The 17371-nt window shown below is 51.8% G+C and overlaps 1 protein-coding gene across 6 annotated transcripts in view; it reads left to right on the top strand.

Moving 5' to 3' along the window:
* The window catches only part of CELF2 (CUGBP Elav-like family member 2), a 505935-nt gene that overhangs the window by 420476 nt on the left and 68088 nt on the right, over positions 1–17371 (top strand). For all 6 annotated transcript variants that reach the window (XM_080810117.1, XM_080810118.1, XM_080810116.1 and 3 more), the window contains one exon: positions 12739–12787. In XM_080810117.1, the coding sequence (XP_080666243.1) occupies positions 12739–12787 (49 nt within the window). The remainder of the gene's footprint in view (positions 1–12738; positions 12788–17371) is intronic.

Genomic DNA, 17371 nt, shown 5'->3' with positions numbered 1-17371 from the left:
GTGGTGTTTATTTGTCTGATGTAAATGGAGTTTACATCCTAAGCCAATCAAACCACTGCATTTTTTTTTAAGATTTTATTTATTTATTTCGCAGAGAGAGAGAGAGCAACAGCGAGAGAGGGACCACAGGCATGGGGAGTGGGAGAGGGAGAAGCAGGCTTCCTGCTGAGCCGGGAGCCTGACTCAGGGCTCAATCCCATGACCTAAGCCAAAGGCAGATGCCCAACGACTGAGCTACACAGGTGCCCCAATGCATTTTTTTTTAAAAAGATTTTATTTATTTTTTTTATTTACTTGACAGACAGAGATCACAAGTAGGCAGAGAGGCAGGCAGAGAGAGCGAGAAGCAGGCTCTCCGCTGAACAGAGAGCCCGACGCAGGGCCCGGTCCCAGTACTCTGGGATCATGACCTGAGCCGAAGGCAGAGGCTTTAACCCACTGGGCCACTCAGGCGCCCCCCCCAATGCATTTTTTATTAGAGGTTGCAACTCACAGAGATGGAAATGTTAGACACTAATTAATAACGTGGCTATGAGAGCAACTCAAACAGCTCCCGACTCTGACACTAAGCTAGGGAAGGATCAGTAGAACATGAAACTCAGTGGGGCTTTTCTGTGGATTTGATGAGACGCCGGTACCCTGTCAGAAGGTTCAAGAGCAGATGCAGTGGGCTTAAGTTTCCCAAGTTAGTTTTGAACCGGAGGTTTTAAAGATTTGCTTGATAGAAGGGTATTCTTGTGGTGGCTTTAGTTTGCCTTGAAGTTGAAAGGGAACCTGAGATTACAGGATAAAGCGGCACTAATCTTAACAGTGTCGAAGCCGCAGAGAGTGGACGAAGGGAGCCCGGCGCAGCCCGCAGAACACCCATGGGCTCCACGGTTGGTACGGGGAGTAGTTTTGCTTTGTGTCAAGTTCACGTTTAATTGTGCTCATATAGCTCGTAAATAGTGCTGATGAATTACTGGAAAGCTCTCTTACAAAGGGAAGAGCCTACCTGAATTGAACATGGGGACTTTTCACGAGTGCGTTGGAAAGAACGTCATGCAGGTTCATTGCCGTGCAACAGACAAGGTTGCGGTCTATGACGTTGTCCCTGTTCAACTGTTTATGATCTACAAAAGGGCAACGGCACACGATTCAACCCAGTAGCATATAGGAGTTCCCAGGTGCCGGATATACAGTGGCCGTGCCGGCAAAGGAAACGCCGCCTCTTTATGCCTGGGGAGGGTCACTGCACCTTTTTGTGGATAAGCGTATGGATGCAGTTCACGTACGAGGAAATTGTCCAGTTCGACGGGAATTGAAGAGAAATGTTGAGCAATCAGGAGAAATAAGCCTGAAAAGGTAATTTGGGGTCAAAGCGTGGAGTTGTTTGGAAGGCCAAGGAGCTGGAATTTAATTTGGCAGATCATGGAAAGTTTTTGAGTAAGAGACAGAAATTACTAGACCAGAGTTTTAGGCAGATTAAAAAGGCAGTGGTGTATGAGATACTTGGGTGGCAAGGACTGGAAATGGGGGTGGGGGGGTGTATTTCAGGAGTCTGAGGGAGCAAGAACCAAGAGCTAACAAGGTGGCAGCAGCAGAAGAAATAGCAGGGAGTAAAGAAGAAAAACAAATTGAGGGGAAATGAGATCTACACGGAGAATTCCTAGGGGAAGAAAACTCAGTGAATGTAGGGCCAAGCCAGCGCGGCGGTCAGGTGCAGGTCTGGGGAGACGGACCCAGCAGCTGTCTAAGCCAGTGTGCCAGCCTCCAGTGGGTGACCGAAACTCGGGGGCAGGCCAGCAGGTTGTGCCGTCCAAAGGGTATTTCCTGCGGGATTGCGGCGGGGCTGTGGCTGAACGGCTGAGTGAGAGGATTCTGGGAAGCAGTACCAGGAACTGGGTCGAGCCCCAGGGAGGAGGAGAGCTCCCAATGTGGCCAGGCCTCCGGGCTGGGGAGTGAACAGGTGCGGAAGGGCCAGGGCGACAAGGAGGCGTCCCCACGCAGAAGGAGGCACCGTGATCCGCGCTCCAGCACGCAGGGCTCAGCTCATCCCCACTCACAGGGGGGCAGAGAACAAGGTAGTGGTGAACGACCTGAAAACGGCTGGTGTTGGGGAAAGGAGCGCTGTAAGCCTGGCTGTCTGGGTTCCCCTTTATCCCAAGGCTGTGTGAGAGCTGAGCCCAAGGATGGCCGTTACGGGCAGAGGCCAATGTCAAAAGGACAACTTATTTTTAAACCGGACTCATTTGTTTTAAAGTATGAGATTATGCTCAGTTTGTGGCATGCGGAGTCATAGTATCGGGAGTATAAACGGACTCCCCAGGCCGTTGACCCCTCCTTAACGACTGGGCCAGGCCTTATTACTTCAGCGTGTGTTTTGTGTGGCTCGATTAGGCAGTTTGTCGAATTTAGCATCTGGGTAACATCTGGAAGAAGGGCTCTTGGAGCATCCATCACTGGTTTTGGAAGACAATTCCACAATCAAAAAGAAATCATGATTAGAAAGGATATCTGTGTCTTTCCCATTTAGTAATAAGGGCAAATTATTACCTTTCTCTTAATTTTGGCTCATTAATCAGTAGTGATTGTGATCTCCCAGCTGTCGCATGAAACCCTCGTGTGGTCTTCTGCTGCACTTGGGGCGGTCCCAGCAGCCCTGCGATCCTACAAGCCTTTCCTTACAGTGAGTCTGCCCATCCGTCTTCATTTCTAGAATGGTTTTGTGCCCTCCAGTGTTTTTTGGTCATTAAAACATATAGATCTCAAGAGTCTAGACAAAGCAAAGTACAGTCTTACAGTTTTAACTAGTCATGCTCTGCTTTTCACCAAATTTATTTGGGAGCTCAGCTTCTTGGGTGAATGGCCGCTTGTATCTGAAAGATGCAGTGACCAAGAGGGGTGGCCTGAATTGTCATAAAAAAAAGGGGGGGGCTTTCTGTTTACAGTGTTGCTAAACACAGTAGCAGTGCCCTTCTACCGGAACAGCTAATGAGGTACCAAACTTGACTGGAGGGTTACAGACAGACACAGGTTAACCTTTCTCAGTAATATACTATAATAGTTTCCAGCAAAATCAAACTAGGAACCCAGCAACATTCTCCTCGAACAGCCAGGCTCCCGAGAGCCAAGCATTCCCACTTTGTTATAACACTTCCGTTTCCCTCGCATCCCGCCCCTCCTCCTTTGAGCCTGTCCATTTTTCTTGTAATTTGAGGAGTAAATAAAGCAAAATGGGAGCTTGTGTAACTATTTAATATGAAAACACAGAACCTAATCAGAGCTCATGAGAATAGTAGATGCCGGGCTGGGGCTTCTCTTGGGTGTGTGGGTGCGAACGGAAGGTGACACAGGCTGTGACGAGGACACTGGCTCACAGATGGGGTTGTGCCATGGTACTTGACAGCCAATTAGAGGAATCTGTCAGAAATGATGACTTAATCACCCTAACAGACTCCAGATTCCCTTATAGAATTCCACCCAGAGTAATCTGATTTTCCCGCCACATTTTATTTTACTTACTTTATTTTAAAAAAATTTTCCCCAGGACTGAATGGTTATGCTGCTTGCTTTTTCCCCCCTCTGGTATCGCATATGATGGTACTAGGAATGCAAATAGTATCCTTACAGCTAAGCAGGCTGCCCTGCTGCCCAATGGGCCAAACACAGATCTATAATTTGGGTTCTGTGGGTTTTTCTCCTGGGTTCGGGAGTTGAATGAAACTAGCTGCATGCATCCCAGGTGAGCCAGAAAAGCCATTCTTCCCCAGTGTGTTATCCTGGCTTTGAAGGGACTTTTCTCCCCACCTCCGGGAAACCTTTATGCTCCGTGAAATACTAAGGATGGTAATGACTTCATTCTGCCTTCTGCCCTGGGGGCTTTAAGCACTTTGCAGGTATCAGTCAGGGGCTATCGGGAAGAAATAGTTCTTTCCACTCCGAGTGTTCTCCCCTGGTTGTGATTTGCCGTGGGAAGAGAAAAGGTGACTCTTGTTTCTTTACTGTCATCATGTTCAAAGCCACTTCTTCCCCCTGGCTTGGATCACTTTTATAAAAATTTGGGTTAGATCGCAAGTTTTCTATACCCTGACCGCGTCAGCTCTGTTCGTGGCGGTGCCCAAAAGCGATCTGGAACACCCGTGGGCTCCAAAGTGGAGACGGATCCCACGCGCTCTGCTTCCACCAAGGAATTCCGTCTTGAGAGGGCAGCTGCGAGCTCCATTTTCTCCAGACTTCCCAAAGCCATGTTCCAATAGATGGGCATTGTGCAATCCAGTCAGTTAACATAAAAAATAAAGCTGCCTGCCAGGGCTTTCTGGTGTCGGAGATGCTCGGCCAACTCCAAGGGGTCCACATGGATTGAGTACTTTACTGCACCACCCATTTGGGCGGAAACCACAAAATGTAGGATCCGTTCTTGGCAGGGATCCTCTCTGAGGCTAGATGATAGTTAAGGTTGGTCGTCGTCAGTCCACATCTCATCAGGGTAAGGGGGAACATTTCAGACAGCCTGGCCCGTGAAACAGACCTCAGGGTCTGATGCCATGGTGTGTGTCTTGTTCAGAAGGGCCTGACAAAGGGGCTGTGGGAGAAGCGGCACTGAGCATCTGCCCTAGGACATGCATATGGTCGGACGTCTCGTCGGTGGGCAGTACTTTCCCAGCACGGCTGTAGGGCTGTGCGCTTTGGTTTCCTTACAGCCATTTGTGTTTTCTTTCCCATGTTTTTCGTGGAGGAAACCTAGCAATTCCTGTTTTGAGGCTAACTTACAATGTGTCTTACATGCGTGTGAAATACACACACTAGTGTATGTCCACACACATGCCTGTGCACACTGCCCACGTGTGTGTATGAGCTAAGAGGGAAGAAACTTACAACTAGATAAGCTTTGTGTTTCATGTGGAAGAGGGGAACTTTGGTAATTTTACTGCTTCTTAAAAACCCCGAACTCACTCACAGCACAACTGTGTGGATATGTGCCAGAGGCAGGGTGGAGGGGTGTCAGGGACGTACGCTCCAGCCTGGGACAGACCCGAGTCAACCCCTGCTCCACAACTGACTTGCTCTCTGTCTGGACCAGGTTACGTGGCCCTCCCTCTCTCTCTCCCCAACCCTCCTTGGCTCCCTGCATGTACCTGCCTTGGGGTTGTTGGAACAGTTGAGACACATAAAGAGCCTATAGCAATGTTTGGCACAAGACAAATGAAAAGGAAGGATTTCCTCTGTTTTCACACACACACACACACACACACGCAAATCTCACAAAAATTGGGGTTGCCCAGGTGGCTCAGTCGGTTAAGCATCTGCCTTCAGCTCAGGTCATGATCCTGGGGTCCTGGGATTGAGGCCCACATCGGGCTCCCTGCTTAGTGGGGAGTCTGCTTCTCTCTCTCTCTCTGTCCTTCCCTCCCATTGATGTGTGCGCGCACGCTCTCTCTCTGAAAATAAATAAAATCTTTATAAAAAAAAAAATCAGAAAGTTGCCTGAATTCTCTACTTCCCTTACCAGGTGTGACTTCCCTTACCAGCTCGTTGTGGCCAATGCCATACTCGATTTGACTCGTCCTGTTTCCGGCAGACATGCCATTCTGTTAGAGATGTCTTCGCAAGTTGACCGGACTAAGGTTCTTAGTAAGGCTCAGTCAACATTCCGGAAGCCACCTTTGTCTCTCTTCACCCTCCCCGACACCGAGCCTCGTAGAACCATGACCGAAAATGCCACTGTCACCTGCCTGGAGAGTCCGGCCAGCGGACGTGGCTTTGGGGGGCCTCGCCGCAAGGGAGGACCCCTTGACAGTGCAGGCTTTCCTCTGCGGGCATGGCACGCCTCCGGGGGAGGCGGATCTTTTGAAACTTCTTTTTCCCGCTTGAACCACCTTTTTGGAGAAAAATGCAAGAAGTACAGGTGCTCTGGGTGTTTCACGGTGTCCTGTGCTGCGAGGCGGGCGGTGGTCTGCACCAGCTGGGTCTGCACCATCACGGAGGGAAAGGGAAGTTCCCGTTGGTCTTGAGGCGCTGGAGCGCTGTCATTTTCTCACCTGGTGCGTGGCTCTTGTGTGAAGTCACGTCTTTGCCTCCCCTCCCCTTCCCTCCCTTTAAATATTTTATGGGCAGTGAGCTTATAATATGTACCATCACGGCTGTCCCCTCAGGGGTCAAGACAGGTTTAGTAATGAGATGCCGAAGAGTGACTCTGTAAAACCCACTTCAGGTTCAAAAATGGCATGTTTTATTGAATCTCGTGTTAAAGGTGGTTCACTCATCAATCGGTGATGGCTGGGGTTAAACAAGTTTCAACACAAGTTCTCCTCGGTGGGAGAAGCCAGCTGTGTCTCCCTCCCCCGGGCCCTCCAGACTCAGTGTTAACACCAGCTCTCGAAGCTCAGACGCACCCCCCCCCAACCTTGCTGGTCACCAGGGCAGGAAGGTTTGGAGAAACCACGCCAGACCTCGGATTTCACACGAGCTCCCGAGAGCACGGCTCGGGAATGCGGGCGCTCGGCGGGCTCAGCGCATCTCTGTCGCTGTGACATGACGGGACTCGTGAGGCAGTCGGCGACAGCCGTCCCCAGGGTCCTGCGCCATTCCCTGTACGTGCGGTGACCTCCACGGACTGGGCGCGGTGGCTTTGCACCAACGTTACGTCCTCATGTTCATTTCCGTGAGCCGCAGCCAGGCGCTTCCGTGACGACCGGAGGGCAGCGCGCTCAGGAGTGAGGAGCGTCTGGCCCTGTCAGGGAACCCCCCATTCTGAAGACCAGCGGTGGGAAAGCCCAGTCTGGGGCCCTATGTGTATACAGGGGGACGAGGGGATGGACACCCAAGTGCCACTCACTCGTTAGGAGCTCGGAGAGGGGGAGGCTTTGTACCGGAAGGCTGGTGCGCCCCGACGCCGACCAGCCGCTTCCCACGAGAGGGCCCACGCCAGGGGAGAGCAGCCTGCATGTCCCTGACGCCGTGCTCAGATCTGCTGCGAGCCTCCGCCCTTGACCTTTAAGAAGCCCCCACTCCCTGGGAGCCTGAGCAGGTCCCCAGGAGATGGACCCCAGTGACCCGCCGTAACTGTCCTCTTCTCTGGGAGGTCCCACCTTCTGTACGAGGAACGGAGCCCTTAATACCCAGACGTCACCGAAATTCAACAGCTGATTTCTAAGGAACACGCCTGGCTCCAGTCTTCACCGCCCCCCTCCCTGCACCAGGGGGGTAGGAGCTTTTAAAATGTCCCCTCTCATTAGATTGCATCTGTTCTTAAACAAACAGGGCTAGAGACCAAGAAGTTCACCAGTTACCTTCATGTGTAACTTGAGGCAAAATGTTGTTCTACAGTGAAATGAAAAATTCATGGGCAAGGAAATCTTCAAGGAAATAGATTTAGAAGGCTTTCTTCACAGACGTGCAAACTTGACGCGGTATGTTAAGTCAAATTTACTGCCACGAACAGGATCCGTTTCCAAAACGATTGATCTTGGCGTGTCCCCAGGACAAGCACCACGCCGACGGGGGGTCCTCTTGTCTTGCCTCGCTCCGAGGACAGCTGACTGGGACACGAGTAGTAGACTCGCGACTCCTGTTCCACCGCGCCTCCGGAAGTCGCCCTGGGGATGTCACGGGCTGGTGTGGGTGCGCCAACACCATGGACAGATCGGGACAGTACGGTCCCCTGGGGACGTTTTCAGACACCGCCCACCCCGTATGCTTAGGGAGATGCAGATTTGACCTCGTTAGCAGGTGTCTCCTAGGAGACTCCTTGCAAAAGTTCCTGGAGATTGTCCTCCTCTAGGGAACCACCCTCGAGCCTGACTCTGACATTGCCTTAGGATGGGTGAGGCATGAGGGGATTGGAAGCCTGACGGCCAAATTCCCGGGCCCTTCCTCTGGTCTGCAGTTGTCAGCTGGGACCTCCAGGTGTAGAGCAGAGGCTCTGCCCCCCTCGCCCCTGCACACACACCCCCGCCCCCTCAGGCGGCGGGGGCAGCCACTTTCCCCCATCAGACAGTCTAGAGAAGCAGCAGTCAGGCATCCTGGGTCTCGCAACTTTAGCTCTCAATGACGTGGTGAAGGTGTGCTGCTGGCCATCAGTCTGGTTCTGAGTTTTCATTCAAGCTTGAGTTTCCATCTTGAAGTTCTCCGCTCCCCGAACACATCCCTGGTTCTTAGCCTTGTCGTGCTTTAGGTTATTTCGTCTTTGGTGAATGATCTCCTTCAGTGACTTCTCTTCCTTCTTCTCTCAGTTAGAAGGTCATCACCCCATTCGCTTGTAGCAACAGAGCTGGTTTTCTCTTGTTCTGTGCCTTGGATATGTGTTTTCTGCTCTGAGACATCCTTCCCTCAGGTCCTAGGAGCATTAGGATTCCTTCAGAATTGAACTCGAACACCGCTTGGGCTCACACCCCTTCTCTGGCTTGCCCTCCCTGGGTGTGCATCCGGCATCTCTGAGTCCCCACACCACGGGTCTCAGTGTGCGTGTGCCACTGATGTGTCTGTCGCCCCCACCATATTATAAGCTCCATTGGGTCCAGACTCATCCATCCCTGTGTTCGCAGCATCTAACAGGGCGTCTGGTAAACGAAGAAATCAGTGAACAAACGCGTAGTGCTAGTCTGGGTGCATCAAATCTTTGAAACCATTTCCTGTGGTAGGAAGGGAATCTCTTTATTACACCTTGAAACTTTCTACTAGAATGTGGGCTCCTTTCCAGTCACTTTCCCACTCCACCCAACAAAGCTCCCAAACTTCTTTGGGCTCAGGAGATTTTGAGGAGATGAAAGACCATTACACGAACAATTCCTCCAAACTAGGTTTTTTTGGTGGTGGTGTTTTTTTTGGTCTTCCTTGTTTCCCATAAAACTGTAACTCAAATGAACTGTTATTGACAAGGAGCCGTTCTTAATACAATACCGATCGAACACCTTTCTCCAAGAAGGTCACGGTGCTTTACACACATGATCTCTGTAGTCTTCAGAACATACCTGAAGGGGGGCGACTGCCCATTCAGAATTCGCCGTGCTCTGACAGCCCAGATTTGTGCAGCTGACTTTCCCTCTCTCGGGGCTGGGGGAAGACCACAGTGGAGTTCAAGTCTGTAGGAGCAATGGCCGAGTTCTTACTAGTGATCTTCTATCCAGAGCCTTTGGGACAGTCTCAGGTCAGAAACAGAGCTGGGTCTCCTGGCAGCTGCAGGAAAACCAAGAGTCGAGTCTTAGAGTAATACTCGTCACCGAGTTGCATAGATGACGGGTTCGGGGAGGTCAGAGGAGGGAGGGCGACCTCTGCCTGACGGGGGATAGCAGCGTCTTCAGTGGGTGGGGCCTGCACCCTTCATTGTAGGCTCGTGTGTCCAAGTCCTGTGTCGGGCGGTTAGCAGAGAAGCAGTGTGATCTGTGGGTCAGTGGCCCTGGGTTAAATGGCAAGAGCTTAGAGTTTTGATCCCAGATCTGGCGTTAGTCAGCTGTGCGTGTCCTTAGTGAAGCCAGGCCTCCCTTCAGACGTAGAAATGAAGAGCGTTGGGCTGGATGCTCCCCGGGCCCTTTCCAGCTTTAGAGCAGAATGATTTCTGTTCTTGCAGAAGCTCCCAGAGCTCCTGCCCCAGACCTCCCTGCATGTCGGAGGTCCATCTGAATGCCCGTTGTGCTCTGTCTGGGGGCCTTTCCTAATGTTGGCCAGTTTGTTCTTCTTTCTCTTTGTGCACCTGAGCCACCATGATGGATCGAAAGCTCGCTGAGGGCAGGAGCCCTGTTGGTTCATTTTCGTGCCCCGTAGGTAGTGCAGGTACACTTGCCTCCTCTCTCCTTGCCTCAGCCTGAGTCTCACAGCTCGTTGGAAACGCTGTATGGAAAAGACAAGACTGGAAAAGACAGACTCTGCCTTCTCATTCTCTGCCCCTGACTCCACTGAGCTTTTCATATTCCCCTCCCGCCCTTGGCATCAGATCTTCTGGAGATAGTCGTGTCCATTTCTCCTCTCTCCTGCTGCTCTCCCTGTGACTCCCCCACTCTGAATAATTTAGTGTTCGGGCCCACCACCTCACAGAAGCTGCTTTTGATCAGTTCCCGGAAGAGTATCGTGCTGTCATAGCCAAAAGGATCCTTCGGCGTTTTCGTCGTAGCGGCGGGCGGCGCATGCTCGGACCACCGCCTTACTCTAGAAGCTCTCCCCCGAGACTCCTGTGGGACCGGCTGTTCCTCTCCATCCCTCTTCCATTCCTCTTTCTTGATATTCTCTCATATGATTCTCTTGATATTCCTTGCCTCTTGGCTCTTTTCACTTCACGTTTCCTCCCGGACAGTCTCACCCACGCCCACGGCCCCAGAGCCATCGCTACAGCCTGAGACACACACTCCAACTTCTCTCCAGCCCCAGTCGCATCGGGTGTGGCATGTCCAGACCTGCACTAAGCAGTCTCCCCCAAAACCACTTTCTCACGTTTCCCCGATTTGGGCCATGCTCCCGTGATGGTTCTCTCTCCCCCGCCTCCCCACAGCCAGCCAGTTGCCTCTGGGGTTTAGACCGTCATCAGTTTCACTCAGATATTCCCAGTAGCCTCTCAGCTGTCTCCCCACCCCCCTCTGCCCACCCCAGTCCCTCTCTTTTATAATCCGCCCACCACACTGTAGCCAGAAAGGACTTTTCTGGAATTCAGATTTGCTCTTGTGGCCCTTGCTCCTCGAATCTTCTATGCCCGCCTTGACTTGTAGACACAATTTCAGTCCCTTTGTATGCAGGATCTCGGAGACCCAGGACCAACTGTGTCTTCTTGCGCCCTTCCCCACACATGTGTTGGCCTCCTTGCTAGGAGGAAGTGTGCTTTCTCTCACCGCTGTGCCTTGCACACGACACTCTCTTGGTTTCAGACGCCATCTCCCCCTTTTCTACCAGCAAGTCCAGCGTGGCCTCTAGGACTCGAATCACATATCCCGTTCACTAAGAGCCTTCGCTTTCCTCCCCAGGCAGAGTGAGCGCCTGCTCCCATGAGCTCCTGCACAAGCTTGCTCTGGGTCGAGCAGAGCACTTCCCACGTGGCTCCTGGCGCTGTTGGCACATCAGCCGCCTCCTGTACACACTGAGCACCCGAAGGGCCTGAGCTTCTTCTCTGGGCCTCGTCCCCCAGTTCCTAGCCTAGAGCCTGAGACCCAAGTGGGTGCTTCACCCCTCTGTGCTGAGTGGGTGGGCAAAGGCCGGTAGAGGGGTAGCCCCTAAGGGACGCAGCCTATCTTCGCCGAGCACTAGTGTAGGACAGAGCTCACCCTACCCAGCCCAAACCAGGCCTTTCCACATTTTAGTTCTGTCTGCTTTTTGGAGATAAATGCCAGTCTTTTCTGAATAGATTGAAAAGTATCTTTTCCGAAACGATACTTGCTGACCCGTGGACGTCCCATTGTCATTCCAGTCTGTCCTCCACAAACTGAATGTGTTAATAGAGCAGGAATCCGAATAGACCCCACATGTCAAGGCCTGTGTCCTGTGCACGAGAGCATCTTGCCTTTTAGAACAGACGAGGCAGCCATGGATTATTTAGCCCCTCGTCCTCTGATGGTACTCCCTCTTTGCTGTTCCCCTTGTGTTTTGAAGACCCGGCCAGGCGTTAGCTCCACATGCCCCTGACTGTCTGATGATAATTTCCCATCATTTAAGTGCCGGAGCCAAGTACCATACTGCTTTCCTTTAAATTAGATAAAACCCAGAACTGGGGCTTGCAAGTGCTGGAAGTCCACTGGGGGGATTAGAGGTTCAGCGAGAATAGGACCCATTCGAAAAAAAAGCATTTGCACGGCCAGTGATTCCATCTACACCGGGACTCTGAGGTTCCTCGGGGTCTAGTGAAGTATGAAGTGCGAGGACCTTTGAACGTGGTTGGAGGAATTTATTTTAATTGGAAATGGTGGTCACATTCAGTACTTGGTGGATCGCGCACAGCAGTGAGGTGGGCATTGTGTAAAGAGCCACAGAGCGCTGGGGCACCACGACTCAGGACCTCGGCGCCGCGTTGTCCCAAGGTCCTCCTGCCCCTGCACACGGACCGAGTGGACCCGATCGCAAGATCCGTGCCTCCTGCCCTTCCTCCCCCGCCCCCTCCATCCCTTCAGTAGCTCCGCATTCCTGGGTCAGACTTTGTGTTTGGAGAACGTACATAATCGCGCCTCAGTCAATCCACCGCTAGACCTTCAAATTACCCATGACCGTGAGATCTAAGAAAGATCATGCAGCAGAGCGCTTGGCCGCCAGCAAAACAGAGAGCATCTGCACTGAAATGTGTGACATACTACAGAGTAACAGTAGCTCACTTCTCTCAGCGTGTCCTGTGCGGTGTTCACGAGACCCCCTTTATGTGCCCTTTCCTCATTTTGTTCCCGCCGTGCTGGTGTCACCTCTGTTGCACGGATAAGGAAACTGAGTCTCAGGGAAGTTAGGATGCTCGCCCGAGATCACGTGGCAGTGGTAATGACCATGAATGGCAGAGCCAAACCTGCCTGCCCGATGCGGGCAGAAACTCTGCTGAGTGTCAGAACCGGGTTGCAAGCTCAGGTCCGGCTGCAAAGCCCAGTCCTGTGCCGCGGGGCCAGGTGGCGCAAAGGGTTCTGTTCCTGAACTCCGCAGCAGGCGTGCATTTTCGCGGGGTTACGTTTGATGGAGAGAGATCCGTTATTACTGATGTGTCCTCGGAGCAGGGCGAGGTCTTGAGCGTGCGAGTGCGGGGTTTCTGAGGCTGTGCGCGCAGTTGTTCAATCTGCCTTTACTGTCTCGCTTTTGTGTTTTTAGATGCATCATCCCATCCAGATGAAACCTGCAGATAGTGAAAAGTCAAACGGTAGGTGGTGACCGACTGTCTCGTGTCCTGCTGTCTGTCAATGAGGAAGTCAGCGGGGGAGGGAGGAGCCGGCAGGGGAGGAGGCAGGGGAGCTGCTCCTGGGATTTGCCCCGCACCTGGAGGCGGAGAAGTTCGCCCTCCCGCCTCATAGGTCTCTGGCATCGAGATGTGTGAAGACGTTACAGGAGATGGTTTTTTGTGCCCCCCTGTTCGGGGCTTGCTCTGTGTGGTGACTTGGTGGCCTTTGCCTCTAGTTGGTCCCCCGCCCACAGATCATGCAGCCCAGGAACCCCGATGGGGAGGAAGGACCTCAGGGTGTGCAGAGCAGAGGAGTGGAAAAGGGCTCGCCCACCAGGAATCCCACTCTCTTTTCTCCTCCTCTGGTGTGTTCCTCCCTGGCACTCTCCTCTAAGTTGTACCGATGCATTTGCATCCGAATTCATTCAGAATTCAGCCAGCTGATTACATAAACGGATGCTCAGTGCTAAAATATGCATGGGACACGGTCTGTGAAATCATTGAGACTTACCTCTCCACGACGTGGAGGGGCCAAGAGCCGCATTTGTCTCCCCCAACTTGCTGCTTGCATCTACACCTGTCTTCTGTCCCCGTTTTGTTCTTTGAATGTACTGAAGTGTGTGTTAAGGAAATCTTCTACCTTCTCAGACCGCGGCACGTCTCCGTCCCCCAAGACTGACATAATCAGCACTGTTTGCTCCCACAGGCGGGTTTGCAGCTCATTAATTAGTAATCAGGGCAGAAGCCATGCACTCAGAGATCTGCATATCTGCAAATGTAAATTATGATTGGGGTCTAACTCTCTCCACAAGGTATTTTTTGCTAATTGTAGTGCATCCCATTTTCTGGCTTCTTCACAGACTAGGAAGTTGGGAAGAAAATTCCAAGTCGTAGCGTGGTACCACCAGCCCCCCATTGGTCTGTCAGGGACTAGACTTGGGTGCCCGCCTCCCACCCCCACCCCATCTTCTCCGCCACCGCACCTCTGACAGTCTGCTCCCTCCTTCCTGTACTGTGTACCGCAAACCCTGCATCCGGCATCAGAGGGTCCAAAACCTCGCCCCGCTTTCCTGCTGGACCCGGGTCAGGTGACTTCACCTGTAAATTCAGCAGTTACCCCGTGATGACTTCCTGTGCCCCAGGCCTGTTAGCTGGGGCTGGGCTGTGGCCCCAGGTTTGAAGCAGAATAAGGGAAAGGACTACAAAGACACTGTCCTGACCCCATGGAACTTACTGACGTTGAGTCTGCTGATCTGACGGTCACTTAACGACTGAACTTGGATCTCCTCATTCATGAAATGGGAGTGATGGTCACTACCTCCGTAGATTGGCTTTTTTTTAATTTAAAGACTCACATAAGATACTCACAAAAGTGTTTTGCAAATGGTAGACCACCACTTCTATAAAATGAGGGTTATTGTTACCTCCCAGATTTTTCTCTGGCCTCATAGGGCTCTGCACTGAGAGAGTCGACAGGCGGAAGACCACGTGCCCGTGCTGACTCCTGGGCCTTTTACCCCAGCAGTACACAGTCCGTCCTGTTCCTCCTGGGAGAGAGGAGTTGTGTATTTGGGGGATGAACCCTGTCTGAAGGTCATCTGCGAGCTCCTGGCCCCTAAGAGATGCTCCTCCTTTGGACCCTGAATTCTCTAGCCTGTCTCAGGGCAAGGGCCGTGAAGGAAGCTTTGTCTTATTTCTGAACCTTACATCACTGTTATAAAATCAGGGTGAATAGGAGACCACCACTGGAAACGTTTGACCTGACATACCCAGGTGGTGGGACCATGAGAGGGTTTCTTCTTCTGCATTTGCTGCTCTAGGACACAACGCCTGACTCAGAGAATCCGTTCCCTGGGCTAGCCGCCTGGAGGTCGTACCTGGCTGGCCACCCTTGTTCCCAGTGTCGGCTCTGGATGCTGAGGCCGATGTCCGCTCTGGGTCCAGAACCACAGCAACGGAGTAGGACTGCTGTCAGCCAGCCATTTTGCACAATCTCAGAAGCCAAGCAGGATTAGACACTGTTTCACTAAGACACAAAGTTACCTAAAAACACCATTGTCCAGGAAGCAGCTCAGGGTAGCTGGGAGAAGCTATTTCGGGGAGCCCAGACTTGACCCCTGACCCAGCACGTGTTAGCTGGGTCCTTGGGCGGGTCCTGTGACCTCACCCAGCCCCCGTATCTCCGGCTGTGAGAGGGGGTTGCGCAGTCCACAGTCTGAATTCGTGTAACGCCCACCTTGCAGGGGGGCTCTGGGAGCACACGAGCTGACGTCTGCAAAGAGCTTCGCGTGATACCCGGCACTTAGTAAACGTCCACTCGGCCGGGTCATCCGCGCCCTTGTGGCCGGTTGAGGCAGCTGCGTTCCCGTATTTTGAGCAGTCAGGGCTCCCTTTCATAGCAAGGCATAGTTCTGTACACACGAAGGGAAAAACCGCCTCCGCAAACCATCCCGTTGGGCCGGATCTTCCTTTGCTCTGCGGAGTGACCTTCACTTTCTGAGTTTCGGGGGGGGGGGGAGCGGGGTCAAAAAGTATAAGCGGACAGAAAGCGCCCTTTATAGCATTTTTCTTCATGGAGGTGCAAAGCCTATGCCGAGTGTTTCGAAGACTGAGCAGGCTTCAGGGTTCTCCTCGGACCTGGCCGAGGAATCAGGAGCGTCGTATCATTTTCTAAAGCAAGTATTAAAAGGCGCAAGTCCTTTCTGATTTCACATGGCAGTTTTGACAGGTAAGCGTAGTTTCCAAAGCTCAGAGAGCACAAAGATTTCTTTGGCTCAGATGCTCTCGGTAGCTCCTGGAGTTGTGAAAGGGAGATAACGAGCTCTAATTGCACCTTTATTGAGTTTACTGACATTTATGGATAGCACAAAGGACTCATCACAGTTAGACAGTTACCATCTTCATTATCAGTATGTTCGGCTCTTGGAAACTTTGTATTTGCTGAGCAAGAAAGGGCTGCTAATCACGGATTAATTAGTGATGGACAGATGAATTCCAGAAAGCGATCACTCTCGGAAGCCCTTTCGTCCACCTAGAGATTCTGACGAAGGGAACCGCCACGGCGAGCCCAGAGCCGCTAGGCTGCTCTTGGATCCACCGTGCCCTTCAGGATTTTCCTGCTTGGGCTTTCCAGATCTCCAGGCCTCCTAGAGCCTGCCCTCTTAATTGGCTCTGATTTAAGCTGCAGCCTCTAGCGTCTTTCTGCAAACTCACAGCATTTTACTTCTGCCCTGGTGCTCCTAACTGTGGCAGGTGTTCAAAGAAAAAAAAAAAAAAATCCCATTCTGGATCAGCAATAAAATGCTGGGGTCTTTAAGAAGAACACAGTGAATAAATACCCAAAGTTCACAGATTGCAAGTTGTCTTACCATCCTTCCACCACGTACACTCGGTAGCGGCTAGGCCAGAGGCTTGAGGAGAGGCATGGGTTCCAGATGGCAACATACCCTAGTGCAGACAGGGTCACCATCTTTCATTCTGTATGCCATGGGAGGGCCTCTTTTCCAGCTTTGTTTGCTGTGCAGAAAAAGGTACCAGCTGTGCAAGATGGAAAAGTAAAGTCAGTTGCCGGATCTGAAGTCGGTCTAGCAGTAAGTGCTAAGAAAAGCGTAGAGGTCACCTTCGGTTCTGGAACTGGGGGTCTCAGCAACCAGCCAGTACGAACCAGTGTTCACTCTAAGGTCATGCCCCTGCTTGAGAGAGTTGGTGTTTTTGTTTTGTTTTGCTCTACTTTGCTTTGGTTGACTCTGTAGACAAAGCATAAATGCCCCTGCTTTAACCCTCCAACCTCACAGCTTGTCGGCGTCGCTTGGAGCCGCACATCCAGAAATGCCAAGTAAGCCCTTTCTTCCCAAGGCCTCCCAGACCCCTGGTGTCCGTGCCCTGAGTTCGGAGCTCGTGGGTGCAGATGACGGAACATGGTCGGGGAGCTCCTCCGAAGATGGGATTCATGGGCATCCCCGTACTCTCGCTTTCGGAGGCACTGGAAGAGGAAGAAATAATTTTGAAATTCAAAGTGGAGAGACTCACGGATTTGGAGGCAGTAATTAAATGCCATATGTTAGCACTAACACATTGAAAAGTTGTTAATTAATTCAGGCCGCCCTGAATCCAGGTGTGACTTTGACAGATTGTACACCAGGGTGTTCGCACAGACTCACAATTAGGGGTTTTTCAGAAATGAAGTTTCTATTCCCCGAACTTAGAAAAGTCCCCACTTGAAACTTAAAATGTTAACCCTTTCCCACACCACGGGAGGACAACTTGAAATGGTCGCTGGTTATGGGATAGCTTCCGGTCCCGTCGTAATGGGCGATGGGGTCAGCCCACCTATACGGCGCACAGTGTGAAAGGTGTCATCCCTTGGCCGGTTGTCAGTTATCCTTAAAGAAAGTAGACTTTTCCCCTGAAGGCAGGGACCTAGTCTTTCCTTCCTTTTTTTTTTTTTCTTTTTTAAATTCCCGTAAAGCACTTAACACAATACTATAGACACAGTATGTTCCTTTAAGCAATCCACATTCCCGTGGATTGGAAACCAAAGTGAGCCACTGCCTGCCCATGGACACT

Source organism: Martes martes, assembly GCF_963455335.1.
Source record: "Martes martes genome assembly, chromosome: 8".
NCBI lineage: Eukaryota > Metazoa > Chordata > Mammalia > Carnivora > Mustelidae > Martes > Martes martes.
The sequence above is the reverse complement of the archived record's forward strand: the minus strand, read 5'-3'. Positions and strand labels throughout refer to the sequence as shown.